The sequence below is a fragment of the Argiope bruennichi genome, chromosome 2, assembly GCF_947563725.1.
Source record: "Argiope bruennichi chromosome 2, qqArgBrue1.1, whole genome shotgun sequence".
Classification (NCBI taxonomy): domain Eukaryota; kingdom Metazoa; phylum Arthropoda; class Arachnida; order Araneae; family Araneidae; genus Argiope; species Argiope bruennichi.
The window spans coordinates 36887533-36903175 of NC_079152.1; the positions used below are offsets into that span (position 1 = coordinate 36887533).

General features: G+C 27.0%; 1 protein-coding gene across 2 annotated transcripts in view; it reads left to right on the top strand.

Annotated features, from left to right (window-relative positions):
* Positions 1-15643, top strand: part of LOC129956913 (tetraspanin-13-like) — a 17215-nt gene continuing 1572 nt past the window's right edge. The window contains exons 1-5 of one of the 2 annotated variants that reach the window (XM_056068954.1): positions 1-158; positions 4422-4589; positions 7647-7865; positions 9054-9194; positions 12131-12227. In XM_056068954.1, coding sequence (XP_055924929.1) covers positions 99-158; positions 4422-4589; positions 7647-7865; positions 9054-9194; positions 12131-12205 — 663 coding nt within the window. In that variant the 5' untranslated portion in view covers positions 1-98 and the 3' untranslated portion in view covers positions 12206-12227. The remainder of the gene's footprint in view (positions 159-4421; positions 4590-7646; positions 7866-9053; positions 9195-12130; positions 12228-15643) is intronic. The other variant, XM_056068944.1, reaches the window with a different exon arrangement.

Below are 15643 nucleotides of genomic sequence, written 5' to 3' on the forward strand. Positions count from 1 at the left end.
ATAATAATAATTGGGAAGTTGTAGTTGCAATTTGAAAGTGCAGTGTCTCCTTGTGGTTTTTTTGTCCTTTTTAGATAATTACTGTTATCAAATTAAAAATGTGTGGAGGTTTTACATGTTCCAGAAATGCCTTGATTGCTTTGAATTTACTTTACATTGTAAGTACGACAGCAATCAGTTAATCTTTCTGAAATGGTTTAAGATTGTTTTTGCGCAGTGCCGTTAATATTACTGTTTCTTTATCGTTTAATGATAATTACTAATTATAATCTAATAATTAATAATTTAGTGATAAAGTGGTGGATTTGAAAATATAATTTTGAAATGTCTATTCGAAATGAAAAATAAAAATTTCAGTTATAAATTGCAGAAATTCTACCGAAATAGGAAGGAAGGAATGAGGTTTGTTTTCCGGCGTATGCTCCTGAAAGGATTCTTAGCTTGTGCCGGGTTAAAACAAATCAACTCGAATATCACAACTACCGAAATAATTGTAGGTTACAGCTTACACACACGTTATATTTAACGAAATCTTAATAAATTAAAATAATAATGAAATTTGCTAATAATTAAAGTTAACAGATCCTGGAATACCTAAATTACATTTTTTGAATTAACTTAAAATTCTATTGTTATTGTGTATCTTTTATTAATACTATTTGGATATTTAATTTGACTTTATATTTTAGATTTAATGTTCATAGATAATTTTAAAACTATCATTTTATTTCATTCTAATTAAAATATACATACTTGTTTACATATCAAGATAACTATTTCAAAACAATATATCTTTCTTTACACATTAAAGGTAAATTAATGCACATTGAAATTTTGAAATATTTTTGAGGCATACAAGATTAGTGCTGTCTTGTCTTGAAATGTTTATAATAGATAATTTGTAATAGATGATATATTCTGTTTGTATGATTATCTGAAGTTAATTAATTAATTTAGCTTTAGATCACTCTAAAATTAGTGTTTATAAAGTAAAAAAAGTTATCATTTAGAGAGTTAATTAAAGTTAAAGTGTTAGAGTAGAATAATAAATTAAAGATTGATAATGTATTTTTGTGAACACATGTAAATAACGAAAAAAAATTAAACTGTTAATCTACTTGTAAAACTGTTCAATATTAGAAGAGCTGTAAATAATTAGATATTTTAATAAATGCAGATGAATTTTTTTAAAATATCTGCTTTAATTTAATTTTCTGTGTTTACAGATTTTATCATTTATTTAACAATATTTTCTTTACTTACTCTTTTCTCCCATATATTTGGGATTCTTTTAGAATAAAAAAAAAACTTTTAAAATGAAATTGCTAAATTTGTTTAAATAACAGTGATGTCACAAGTATAATCAGCATCAAGGTTTGTGATCTTTTTTAACCCTTGTAATTGTCAGTGACATTACCAGACTAAATTAGATATATGTTGATATGTGATTTTAATTTTGCCATCATTGTATTTGTGTTCAAATTGTGATGAATATACTTTAATATATTGTCATTATGGAGTTTTTTAAGGCTTTTGCTTCTTTTTGTGACTGACAGTTGTAATCATATTTTTATAAATAAAGAAAATTTAAAGTAATATTACAATAAGCAATAATATTTATATCTGTTCAACGAATAACAAACAAACAAATATTGTTCTATTGGTTATACATTGATATAAGCATTCAGTTTACATTTCATCTGAAAGCTTTTGTATGTCTAATTTGTAATTAATTTGTTTCATTTAATATTTGCCTTGAAATTAATTACTGTAACTTGTCTTTTATATTACATTTATTGGAATTCATGTTAGAAATTCATGAGTTATGTTCTCACAAATTTGTATACGTTGAAGATATTGAAAACATTAAAATGGGGGGGGGGAAATCTAATCAAGCAGAAACTATTTCTGCACTTCAAGACATGTTAATATAATTAAACCTATTTAGCATATAATTTTGTCTAATAAGATATTCCTGCAATATTTTATTGTCCTTTTTATTGCAATAACTGGGACATTCAAATAGAATTTTAATTCAAATATCAATAACCAATGTCCTTTGTAATAAAATTCTCTAACTAACGAGATAATACAGTTAAGAAAATTTTAATTACAATTAAGTAGTATAATTTTTCTATGCGTTTTCTTAGTATGGACATAAAAGGCTTCTGAAATTATATTATCAATCTTTTAAAAATTTCCATTTCCTGTGGTAAGAATTTAAGAAAACTGTTTTCTTATTAATTTTATTCCTGCTTTTTTTATTTATTGTTTATTGGTACTAATTAATTTGGGCATTTTATTTTAAATAGCAATTTGTTAGCTCTTTTAGTGTTATTAAAGTGAATTAATTTTAATAATGGATTTATTAATGTTACTTAAAAAAATTACTAGCAGTTCTTAGCAGTCAAGATAAATGAAATACCATTAAGTTATTTATTGTGTATCATGGTTTCCCCCCCTTTACTTTTCATGATTAATATATTGTGATGAGTATAGTAATCTTTACTTATAGTTTAAATTAATTAATCTTAGTAAAGCAAAAAAAGTTAAAATAACAGTTTAGTTCTTTATATTAATTCTTTATATTTAGTTCTTTATAAAAATAATTTAAAGAAAAAATTGGTTAATTGGAATAGAAAAAAAATTAATTTTATATTTTGATTTTAAATTGAATGATTTTATCTATTTGACTTTATGAGCATGTCAATGCAAAATACAGTAAATTTTAAGTATAACAGATTTATTGGGATGAAAGTGTATCCATAAAATAAGTGAAAGAGTTAATGATAGATATTTAATATAAGATTAAATATGTGCTATTGTTGTTCAATATAATATAAATGCAAATTACTTAATGCACATATCATATTAGTTTCAAAAGAACATTTTACAACTATATAACAGAAATATTGACAATTTTTTTTAGTATATGTATGTAAGCATTATTTTATGTTAAGCAGGATGCAGTTTTGAAGACAGTGAAAAGATTTTTAATTTTTAAAATTAATTTTAATCCATTGGAAAGAGTATAATTATTTACAAGCAAAGACGCGGACAATGCCGCCACAGCGTAGCACAAAAAGCAGAAGTGGAGAAGAGGAACGAAATAAATTGTCCCTCGTCTTATATAACCTGAGGTTTTGATAGGGAAAATATTTCTTCATATTGCTAATATATTAAAAAGATTCTGATGGGGATTTCTGATGCATGTCAATCACAAGTAAGGGAAACGCAGAGATCTTTTAAAAAGAATGTGCTTACTGGACATTTTCTACCCCTTCACGCCGAGCGTGTGAAAGTGCCGGCGTTTAGCCGATTCAGCATTTTTACAAAGCTACTCTTAAATTAATTAAGTAGAGGCAGTGAAATTGGATCAAGAAATAAGAGAATATGTTAGAATAAAATTACTATAGGCTAAATTAAGATAAAACCTCGGAAATTAATTGAATTGAAATTAAAGTTAAAATATCATTACATATATAATTTAAAATAATTTATCGTAATTTAAAAATTTCTGCAAAATGGTTCCAGTATGCAATGTATATATGATTTTGTTTTCCAAATGATTGAAAGCAAATATTCTAATTTTAGATTATACTTACTTTCAGTTATTGAAATGTTTTATACTTTTATGTCAGGATAAAAGTATGAAAGAATGGTTAAAATAAACAATTGAAATATTTTTTGTTCAAAATTTTCCATCCCATTCAACTTTAAATGTGTCTTATTTCTGTTTGGATCTGTATTTCTCTTTAATGAATAATGTTCAGTAATATGGAGAAAAAAAAGCATGTGATCCACCCAGTAGCTTTTTTTTTTTTAATTTGAAAGCCAATATCACTTCAAAAATATGGTGCACCAGAAGTTTTTTTAAAAAGTTTTATGCAGTTGATGGAATTTAACAGAGCGAGTCCTAAGATGTCTATAAATACATCATTCATAGGTGAAATATTCTGATTTAGCCTTTTTTGTATTATCAAGTTATTCTGTCTTAGATTAGAGTTTGAATTGTCTATGTAATTCAATTCATCGAAGTGTCCTTGTTGTTAAAAATGTAATAATAAATATATCTTTGTCTATGTTGTATTAACTTTTTTTTAAAAAATAAAGTGTGCCTTCTCCAGAATATAATGAGAGTATTAAAAATAGTTTGAAATAAATAGTGTATACAGGATTTTATTTTAAATTGCTTTTATTTTGCATATTTTTTTATTTGTAAAGTTAGAATTTTGTGATTGATTTTGCGTTCATTTCTTGATATGGTAGATAATTTTGATTTTATATGATTAGTGCCCCTTATACTAAAATTAGAGAAAATAAAATTAGAGAATTCCATTATTTCTTAACATTTATAATAATGAATTACAAAATAGAACAGAAATTAATTAAAATAAAAAAAAAATTATTTTGTTTTACAGGTTGTATCATTTATTCTTATAAGTGTGGCTGCGTATGGAATTGTTGCTAGTTTTCTCACCAGCCTGGCCATTGTTGGAGGCATTATAGCATGTGGTGTCTTTTTGTTCTTACTGTCCCTGATGGGTTTGATTGGTGCTGCCAGACACAGTCAAGTTCTATTGTTTTTTGTATCCTTTAGTTTAAGTTCCATAAGTGGGGACAACCTTAACTAACCAACCAAATCTTAACATTGTTATGATTAAAAAATGTAATAGAAAAAAATGCCAAAATGAAATAGCTTTAGCATTTAAATTTCTTGATGATTGGATCTCTGTAAAAGAAAGGAGGGGGTATCTGTTTCAGTATAAATGAATTTAATTAAATATGACAAACTCTCTGCATAAAGAATATTCATTAGGATTAAATTGAAGAGAAAAAAATTAAACAACTTTGAAGATATTTTTTTAAAAAATATTTTGTCTTAATGATATTGTGTATCATTTCATGAGTTGTATTTTAAAAATTTACCATTTTTTTTCCCATAGTGTTTTCAATAATATCAATTTTCAATAATTTTTTCTTTTTCTATCATTGAGTATACTTCTAATTAACTTTTTAATTAGTACAGGATAAGAGATTAATTAATTTTAGTACAGGATAAGAGAAAGTTCTCTTGCTGTTTGAAATCACGGAAAAACATGTTCTTAAAGATCTAAAAATTGTAAATAGCATTTCAAAGTTCGTTTTTTCAACCAAAGATTCTTATGCTGGTATTAGCAAAGTTAATACAGGTTTCTTTGGGAGCTGAAAGGTTTATTAAACAAACAAACACATACATTCTGGAGAAAATAACTATAAGATTTGAAGGATATACGATAGGACTGTGTATGTATCTTTATTCTTAAAGTAGCATATTCTCTGCATAAAGTTGCATATGTACCTGCTAGGAATATGGGTTATTTAGATTTTAGGAAAATGTCTAAATAAGCCTATTTCTGCTATAATAAGGTGAAAACCATTCTTTCCATTCTTGTGAATTGCAAGTGATTATAAAGTAAATATTTGATTTTATTTTAATAGAAAATTTAAGAATTCTTTGCATGATATAACTTGTTTAATTCTATTACAAATGAGATAAATCTTTAAACAAAATTTATTACCCCCCCCCCCAATGCAATGGCAATGATATTAAAACATTCCATTGTATTTAAACTTTTTTAGCTATATCAATGTTTTCTTAAGTAAATTTGTCAACTTTAAAACATTTATTATATACATTTTGTTATCTTTTAAATGTAGAAAGAGCTGTTTTTCTTTTTTAATATTTTAATCATGCTTCATTTCTTATTTTTATTTGAATTCAATTTAAATTGTTTCTATTAACTAAAGAATCTCAAATACAGTATTTAAGAAATCATGCACTGATGTGGTAATCTGTTGTCAATGGATTTAATTTATTCACTAACCATCTTTCAGGTCTGTACTAATATATCAGAAGAATCTTTTCCTGGGAAAGATTGTTGATGTTTTTAAAGTGTATTTCACTAAATTATTTTTTCAAAAGATTTTGTTTGATTTGTGATAGTCATTGGTTTAAATATTCAATTTTCCCTTTTAAAATTAATATTTGGAATGATTCTGCATGGTAGTTAAAAAATAATAAATAATACAGTACTGTGTAAATTAATTGGGACAAACACAAAAATTTTCACAAATGTTGTTTAATTAGTATAGGTTAACTTACATGTACGGTATAGCAATCTAATACAAAATATGTCCTCCTCTAGTTTGAATGAGATCCTGTACACGTTTTGGCATGGATTCCACTAAATTAGAACATAAATTTTTGATCTCATCATCACGAAACCAAACTTGTATAGCATTCTCAATCTTTGGTTTCTTTGTTTAGCAGTCCATTTTACTCAGACATCTCTTTACAATGCTCTAAAAATTTTCAATGGGATTTACATCAATAGAATTACCAGGCCAATCCAAAGCCATTATTTTCTGTTTTTGAAAAAAATTCGTTGTTAGCTTAGAAGTGTGGCATGGAGCAAGATCTTGTCGAAAGACACCAACACTGCAAGCGAATGTTTGTATCATAGGCACAATTTTACTTTGTATTATAGAGATGTATTGTTTAGAGTTCATCGTCCCTTCAACTGGTACTAAGCTGCCAGGTCCTTCAGAAATAAAATAACCGCAAAACATCTGTTTCTGAGGGTGCTTAACTGTTTGAATAAGATGTTGTTCCCTGATGGGTTCTCCACCACTTCGCTTAACAAATCTTGGTCGAAACCCTTGCACAAGAAAATGCGTTTTGTCGCTGAATACAACCTTCTTCCAATCTTGTGCAGTCCAGGATTGATATTTTCTGTTCCAATCCAAATGTTTTTCTTCATTTCAGGTGTTAATAACTGTTTTTCGATTGGCTTTGTTCCAAATCTCCCAGCTTCACTAAGCCTTCGTTGAACTGTTGATGAATCCACGCTCACACCAGTAGCTAATAATTCTCTCTGAAGATCTCTACTTGTTTTGTTAGGATGCATTGTACAATTTTGTACAAGAAATTTGCCTGTTCGGGGAGTGGTCTTGCGTTTGCGACCACATTTACTCTTTCATTTTGGAGACACTGTCCCAAAATTCTGTTGCTGATTAATAATCCTAGAAACACTGGATTTTCGAACTCCAATTACTGCAGCAATATCCCTCACAGTCACAGAAATATGCTGACTAAAGGTAACAATTCTAGTCCTTTTCCTGGGAGTGATATCCATTTTTTTAATACACGTCAGAAGGAGACAATTCACACAAGCGACCACTTTTTACAGCAACTGAAGGGAAAAATTTTGCGACATGTCATGATCACGTGGTAAAACCGGTTTAGACTAATCAAGGACAGTCACGTGTCCTAAGAAAATGCAGTTGAAAATGGTTTGAGGCAGAAAATCCCCGAGAAAGGAACAATTTTCTTAAAAAATCTGTTTGTCCCAATTAATTTGCACAGTACTGTATAATATAATACAACATTTTAAAACATTTTGGAAATTTTTATGATTAAATTGAATTATTCTTACCGGAGAAGAAAACTATATTCATCTTTTAAAAATAATCTATAAAATGTAAAGTGTTTCAAACATATTATTACTATATAATAGGTCCATTTTCATTACTTAAGTATAATTTGTAGTATTTTTAAAAAATTTCTTGTTTTATATTCTCTCATCATCCTTAACAATTTTTAGTATATGATTATTTTATTTTTGCTGTTTGTGGTACAATTTAGCCTTGCTTGTGCTTGTCTTGCTTTTAATGAAGATCAACAATACAAATTGGCCTATGAAGGTTGGCATCAAGCTTCTATGGGACTTAGGAATGAAACTCAGATATATTTTGATTGTTGTGGATTTCAGAATGCAACTCTGCCTGAACATGATCCTATGCAAGCACCATCTTGTTCTTCTGTATGTTTTTATCTATTTATTTTTAGTTATCATCTAATTAAAATATTCAAATGCTACTGTTTTAACTATCTTTTGTTTAGGATAAATTATCTCAATTCATTTGTGAGTTCTTTACTCATATTTTGGTTTTTAATATTAAATAGGTTTAAGTATATAATTTGATTGTATTCATACATTAAAAGCAGGATGTATATGTGTATGAAAATAAGGGTGAGTATAATTAAAAGTAGTTAGAAACTTCTATTGAAAAATCTCTTAAAATCTAAGGCATTCTTCCATGCATCAAATTTGAAGCTGACACTTTACTAAAAAGTATAACCATTAGAAAAAACATAATAAATTATAATTTGGGGTTTAATTTTATGATTGCAACTCACAAAATTTGAGAGTTTTATTAAGATTTTTTTATTCCTTTTGCCCAATGATATAAGAGAGAAAGAAGAAATTTGATTGAATGAGAAAGGGAAATATTTTAAAATACTGTTATTTTTAATGGCAATAAATGTATTTTTTGAATAATTTTTTAAAAAAATGACAGGGAAAAAAAACCCACAGTATTTTAGAAATGGGAAAATATTTTATGGATACAAAAAAAATTTAGCAAAAGATTCAGATTCAATTTGTTAATCACGTTAATTCATCAAAAACAATTTTATATCTCCGAATAGAAAAATATATTTTCTGTTTTAAATAAATACTTTTCTATTAGACTAAAGTTTATTACATATTTAAATATTATTTAATGAATTTTAATAAAATTTTAACAAATTTAACATTTGTGAATGAGATTATTAATTAAAAATGCAAGATTAAAATGCTAAAATTGATGTTGAACTGTATTTAAAAGAAATGAAGCATGTAATTTGGAATCAAAACAAAAAAAATTCAGATATAAAATTATTTAAATTCCTTTTGCAATTTTTTCAATGTAATTCCGTCTTACAATTAAGTTTTCTGTCATATTTATTAATTGCATATCTAAGGTGCTGAATATTAGAGTATATTTATTACTGTAATAAGCTCTCTTAAAACATATTCTTTTAATAATTTAAAAAATCATATGAAGTGCATTTAATTAAAGTTCCACATATTCTGCTCTTAGAAAATAAAAACTTAAATTTTACTTAAATTATAATTTTTCAGTTAAAAGTGAAGTTGATTTTTCAATTGAGAATTAACTTTCTCCAGGTTCCTTTTTGTCAAGAAAGTACAGAAAACATGAAAATATGCGAAGATAGTGGCGATACCTGTTGGATGAAACTCCAGAAAGTCATTAATAATGCTTTAAGAATCACAGGTGGTGTAGGATTATTTTTCAGCTTTACTGAGGTAAGAAAATCTTAATATTATTTATCTCATATTCAATTTATATGATTTTCTGATCAATACTGCTGATTTCAGTTATGTTTTAATAAAATTTAACTTTTTTACAAGCTGCTGTTCTTTAGATGTATTAGACTAAAGCATTTGTACTAATGTTTATAAGGATTTATTTATTGATTTTGGTTGAATTTTCTAACTTTTGAATTCTTATAACAACAACAATTTGCAACAGCATAATATTTTCTGTAGCTATTTAACATTGTTTTTTTTTTAATTATAAGATCACTACACTGTCTTTAAGGTCATTTTTCATTATATCTATAAAAATACATTGTTATAGATTGCTGAAATGCATTTTTTAAACTGGATTCAGAATGGTATTAAACAAAATAACTGGCATTTTATAAATGTCATTCATTTTAAAATAATTTTAAGACATATTAAATATAAATTTAGAGCACTGATTATTTAAAGAATAGTTTGATATAGCCTGAAAAAGCTAAAACGTTATGAAAATTCTTATCTTTGATTTTTGAGAGCAGTGTGTGGTGCTAAGCATGCAAACCAATCTTAGAAATAACACCTAATTAACAGGTATAAAGGAATCTCAATTATTAATTGTAATGTCTTTTGCCCTTACCATTGGTAAAGCCAGTTTTAGCGAGTTTAACAATGAGGAAATCATTATGGCTTGTACCTTAAAATTAGTATTTCAGAATTAACAATGATACTTTTTGTATAAGTTTACTTTCCATAGTTAATATTTACTGAAAATGTTGATGGCAATGAAATAGGCATGACGTACCAAGTATTGTGTGCCTGTTTGAAAATTTTCATTATGTTGCTATGTTGTAGGAAATTCATAAGTTAGTAAGAAATAAAAGGAAGTACAGATTTTTAAGTAAAAGTAAAATTGACTGATAATTTCCCCTTTTGCATGGGTATTAGAAAGAGTAAAAAATCTCTTATTTTTAATTAATTTTTTTTCTTAATCGTTTCATTTGTTGCATTTCCATAAAGTATTCATTTTATTTTATTAAAATCAATTTGAAACTTCCATTCACACATTCTCTTTGCAATTTGCAAAAAAAAGTATGCAAAATTATTTCAATATGCAATTATTTCTTAGCTATTATCATGAATTTATATCAATGAATTGCAGCTAATTGATGTATATGCATATATGAAAAATATACTTTTGTTTAAAAATATACGTCTCATTTATTTATTTTGTGCTGAAACATTGCTAAACTCAGGCTCAAAAATCATAGAATGGAAGATAGAAGATAAAAATATAAGGGGGAAAAAAATGCTAGCAGATATTTACAAAAACATTTCAGCTATTAAAATATTTTATGATTACTAAATTTTTTGTATTCATTTTACTCTTCTTTCTTACCAGATGATACTTGAAAGTCTGATTTACAAAAGAATTCGAACATTACAAATAATAAATTGTTTTGATAAAACCATGTTTGAGCTTAGTTGCACAAACTTTTCATAATGCTTCTAAGCAATACTCCACTTTGGATTTTATACCCATAGTACTAATATGGAGTAGAGCTCCCTAAAAATAAAAAATGCTTTAAGTTTACTTTGTGTAATTTCTTAATGAAAGGAGAGGGTCAGAGTATCTATGTATGAATGAATCTTCCAGTGTAAGAAAATTATTTAATAACTTACTGTAAACAAAAATTCTGATTAAAAGGGGGGGGGGGGATGTGCTTAACATTATTCACAGTGGATTAAATATTCTACATATGTAATTCCATGTTGATATCTGCAGTTATAACAACAGAATTTATTTCTAGCATAGTACCTATATCTTATTATCTCTTCTCTGTCTGAGTTCATCTCTAGGAATGTAGCAAATAGAGAGATTTTATTATCTTATACTTGTTTCTGGTCTATGCATTGAGTAGTGCCATTAGCCTGGGACATATATTTGGTTAATTGACCTTAAAAGCAACTTGTGCTTTATACGGAAATTTTTTCCCGTTGTATTCATGTACTGTATATATCATGTACTAATTATATTAATGTAGCATCCAAGTTCATTGTTGGTCAGAGAACAACTACTAGAATAAATGAATGGCAAGTATAACTCAAACTGTAAGGAGCTCAATTATGATGTGGCACCATTGCTTCAACCTTATGACCCTTCATTGTATATAATTAACATGAACTGACTGTCCTCTATTTGAGCATTTAATATGCCTTGTCTCTGCTTACATACAAGCATGATGTAAAATCCATGGTCGCATATATTTGTCATGTTATTGTTCTGCAGAATAACTTTTAATTTTTATTAGGGAGACAAAAATGATCAGACATGCTTTTAATTGCATGACCATAAAAATTAGTAAATAAATAAATAAAAAAGGTGATGTACTTGAATAAATTGTTTTCATTGAAATTTTACATAATTAAGAGAAATTTATAAGAGTTGAAATATTGTTTTTCTGAAGGAACGTTATCTATTTTTTTTGTCTCATTAATTGATATTCACAGCAGATTAACTTTATTTGACAGTATTATGAAGCAGAAGAGTGCCTGTCAATCTAACATAAATTTGTGTTTGTTCAGCATTTAGATGCACCAATATTGATATTCCAATATATTAATATTGATGCTTATTTATAACAAATTCACAGCTATTATTTAATATACGAAAAACTTAAGTAAAATGAATAGAGTAGAAGTAAATTACTTTCTTCATAAAATTTTATCACGAGATTATTTGTTATTTGAGAACGTGAATACTTTGCAATAATTATTTAATGAACTGATCATTAAATATCAGCATATGTTGATCAGCAGAGTATATAGCACATAAAGAATATTTAGCACATCTAATTTTGTATTTAAAACTTCTTTGTAACTTACATTCCTTTGAATTGGAGGATGGTGTTGGAAAATGAAACTGTCTATGAATCTTTCAGTTTATTGGGGTTTGGTTGACCGTACGCTATCGTAACCAGAAAGATCCACGCTCTAACCCTCATGCATTTTTGTGAAACTAACCTGTCTGTATCAGAGGTATAGTAACTAACTCTCTATTGTGTGCTGACAATCTGTGTACTTAGCTCCTTTCTTTCAATTTATTTTATATTTTAACCTCCATATCTATAACTTCTTACCTACCTTTTTAATTTGCATTTTTTTTTGTTTCGCCATAACATTTCTTGCACATCTGTCCATTTTGCTTTAAAAATATCTTTTCTATTGCCTCTGTATAAGGTCATACATGTTTTAAAAAGCCAATTAAAATTATTATATTTGAGTTGTTTTTAAATTCATGCAATTCTAAACACATTCTAATAATAAATTAATAATCTAGTGAGATACCAATAATTTAAAATGGTTTTAAAAAATGTTTTTGTTGACAAGAGAAAATAATTGTTTTTCTAATTTTTTTATGTATTACTATCAGACTTAGTGCCCAGTTGGTTCATTGGGAATAAATCTTTCTAAAATTTCGGATTTTAAATCTTTTATGAAACTTAGTCTTTTAATAGCTTCTTCAGTGAAATATATTTAGCTTCAAATATCTACAGTCATATAACTCAGACAATTGTAGAAGTACTAAATCGTTCTGTTCATTATATTATGTATCTCTGTAATTTTCTGTTAAATCCTTTAAAATTTGAACTTTAAATTAAAGTGAAAGTGATTAAACTTCAGTTACTACAAAAACATTTTTTGCTGAAATCAAACATGGTTTAAAAAAATATGAGTACAGAAAATTGAAGTCTTGTGTACTAAAGAATAACTTTTATTATTTATGCAGTATTATGAAGAATTATTCAAGAAAAACTTCACTGATCGTCATAAAATAAAGTATTTTCAAAGGGATTTTAATACATTATATACTTTAAAAAATTATGAAATCTAAATTTTATTGAGACCTTTGATCCTAAGAAATCATATTATATACAATATTTTTGATAATCAAACTTCCATCTTCTGCACTCAAATTTGACTGAATTGTGAAATTCTGAATATTATAATTTTTGAGCAATCAGCATTTTCATAATCTAGGCAAACTCTGGATGCTAAATGGCATAATTTTTAAAAAAATGATACTCATAACAAGCAGTGTTTTACAAAATGAGCAAGGAGGAGATACCATGACATCACATGCAGAACACTGTCAGTATCTTAGCTATCAGTCTGTGTTTAATATTTGTACTTAGAAAAAAAATTAAAAGTGGAATTGCAAATATATAGTTTGTTATATAAAAAGGGGGGGGGGTTAATAAGTTAAATCAGTTGTTTCTCATTGTGATGCAAATACAAATACATTCTGTCCCCAAAATATAGACAAAAAGATAAAGTATAATTCAAGTAAAAATAAGAATGGAAATTTTTCTTAAGTGTATAAACACAAGATGAAACATAAGTTAGGGTTAATTTATTAGAAAAAATAAGAAATGCTGAATTTGTTTAGAAAAACAAAAAATAAGATTTCCCATAATAAATATAATCTATAAAATAATCTTAAAGTTTCAGGAATGCATTTACAAATGTTAGTGTTTAATCGTGTTTCCATTACATGGTTTTCTTAAAAATACCTTTGCATTACCTCTGGGAACAGTTCATGCCATGTTTGCTCTATTGTTGCTTAAAAGTCTATGGTCGAAAGATATTGTGTCCATTTTCATATGCTTTCATGCTATGTCCCCATATGTTCTCTATTAGATTTATGTCTGAACTAATCGATGGCCAGTAACATTGATGTTTCATTGTGTGGAAAAAGTAAAATGGAAGAATTTTTTTTAGATAAATGAAAAATATTGAATTTTTCCAGAACAGTTATTGAGCAACACTTCAAAGGCTTATTTACAAGTAAATAACTGTATCTGAAACTTGGGGGGGGGAGTCACAATAAAAAAAATCAGTTTTTACTACTTCATACTCTATGGGGAAAAATGTTAAATAGAAGCACATTTTTAAATAGTAAAAATAAAAATCTTATTAATAGGGAATTCTTTCACTATTAACTTTGATCATTTCAAAGATTTGGTTTGGCATCAAACCATATGTTTGTATTGTTTGTCAAAAATTTTTCCATACATCATTCAAAGCTTATCTAAATATTGAAATTGCTTGCCATCTTTCCAAATGAGATGGATAATCCTTGCCCATATGTTTTCAATAATATTGAGGTTCCAGCTTTTAACCAGGCCTGACATTTGTTGCAAACCAATTTTTAACCTCATTAGCTGTGCAAATTGATGTTCTGTCATATTGAAAAATCCAGTTATTTCCACCTAGCTAACACCATAGAAAGGAGATATAGTCTATGTGTTAATGCCTACCACTCGGCAACACTAGGTTTTTCATTCTGGAATAACAACAAAAACACGAAATTCAAAACAACATTTGGACTGATAGGTAGCTAGTTGCAATTTCTCTCACACTTTTGCTATCATTTTTGTTAGTGACAACTTGGCTCTTTTCAAACTCAAAGATTTTTCTCTAGGCATTCTAAGGACAATGAAAATGACAACTTTCTATATAACAGAATGCTTTTCTTAAAAAGGATGAAACATCCACTTTTAAGGTTTCTTTTTCACACTTTCATCTTTCACAACAATTATTTTATGTTGTGTCCAACTTTTTCCAAACACCAAGAACCATTAAGTATTGTTTTTTATTAGTGGCTGATAAAATTTACTTACAATAAAAGAAAAAATAGCTAAACAATGCAAAAAAAATTTAGATCAATAGGTCCAAAAATACAAAGCATGATTTACGAAATACGAGTGTCCTCTACTTTTTTCACGTAGTATATTCGTGTTTAACAACATATTTGACAAGTTAGACATATGACCTTGTCTTGTTGAATACACAGTTAGGTTCTCCCAGCAAATCCAGTAGTGAAATAAAATGATTCTGTATTATTTGTTGATAGTCCAGGGAGTTCATTTTCTTTCTACAAATTACTAAACATGTTTGTTGATTAAATTCAAAATCACCCCAAATCATTAGGTTCTTCACCTTGGTGTCTATTAAGAAAACTTTTTGATTTGCTTCTTAAATTATGCCAGTAAAATTCAACCCATCTAGTCCATCCAAGTTCCAATTTTTCTTATCATTAAATATTGCTGACAGCCAGTTTTGCAATATAGGTTTAAGCATTACATTTTCTTGAAAGTTATGTATTTAAATTCCAGTATTCTTCTGCAATTTTTGTTTTTAGACATTTCAAATGACACATTTTTCTAAATGTCAATGATTCTGTCATTACATTTTATTTTTATGTTTTTAATAATGTCATGATGTAATAGTACTGGTTTCTTTTAGAAAGTTTCATGTATGCAATGAGTTGAGCATATGTAAAACTGTTCAACTATTGGTTATTGTCTGGGAATTTCTCTCTGTTATGGATATGAAATTAAAACTAAACAATTTAACTGAAATTAAAGGTAATTAATATCCTCGCAAACTCG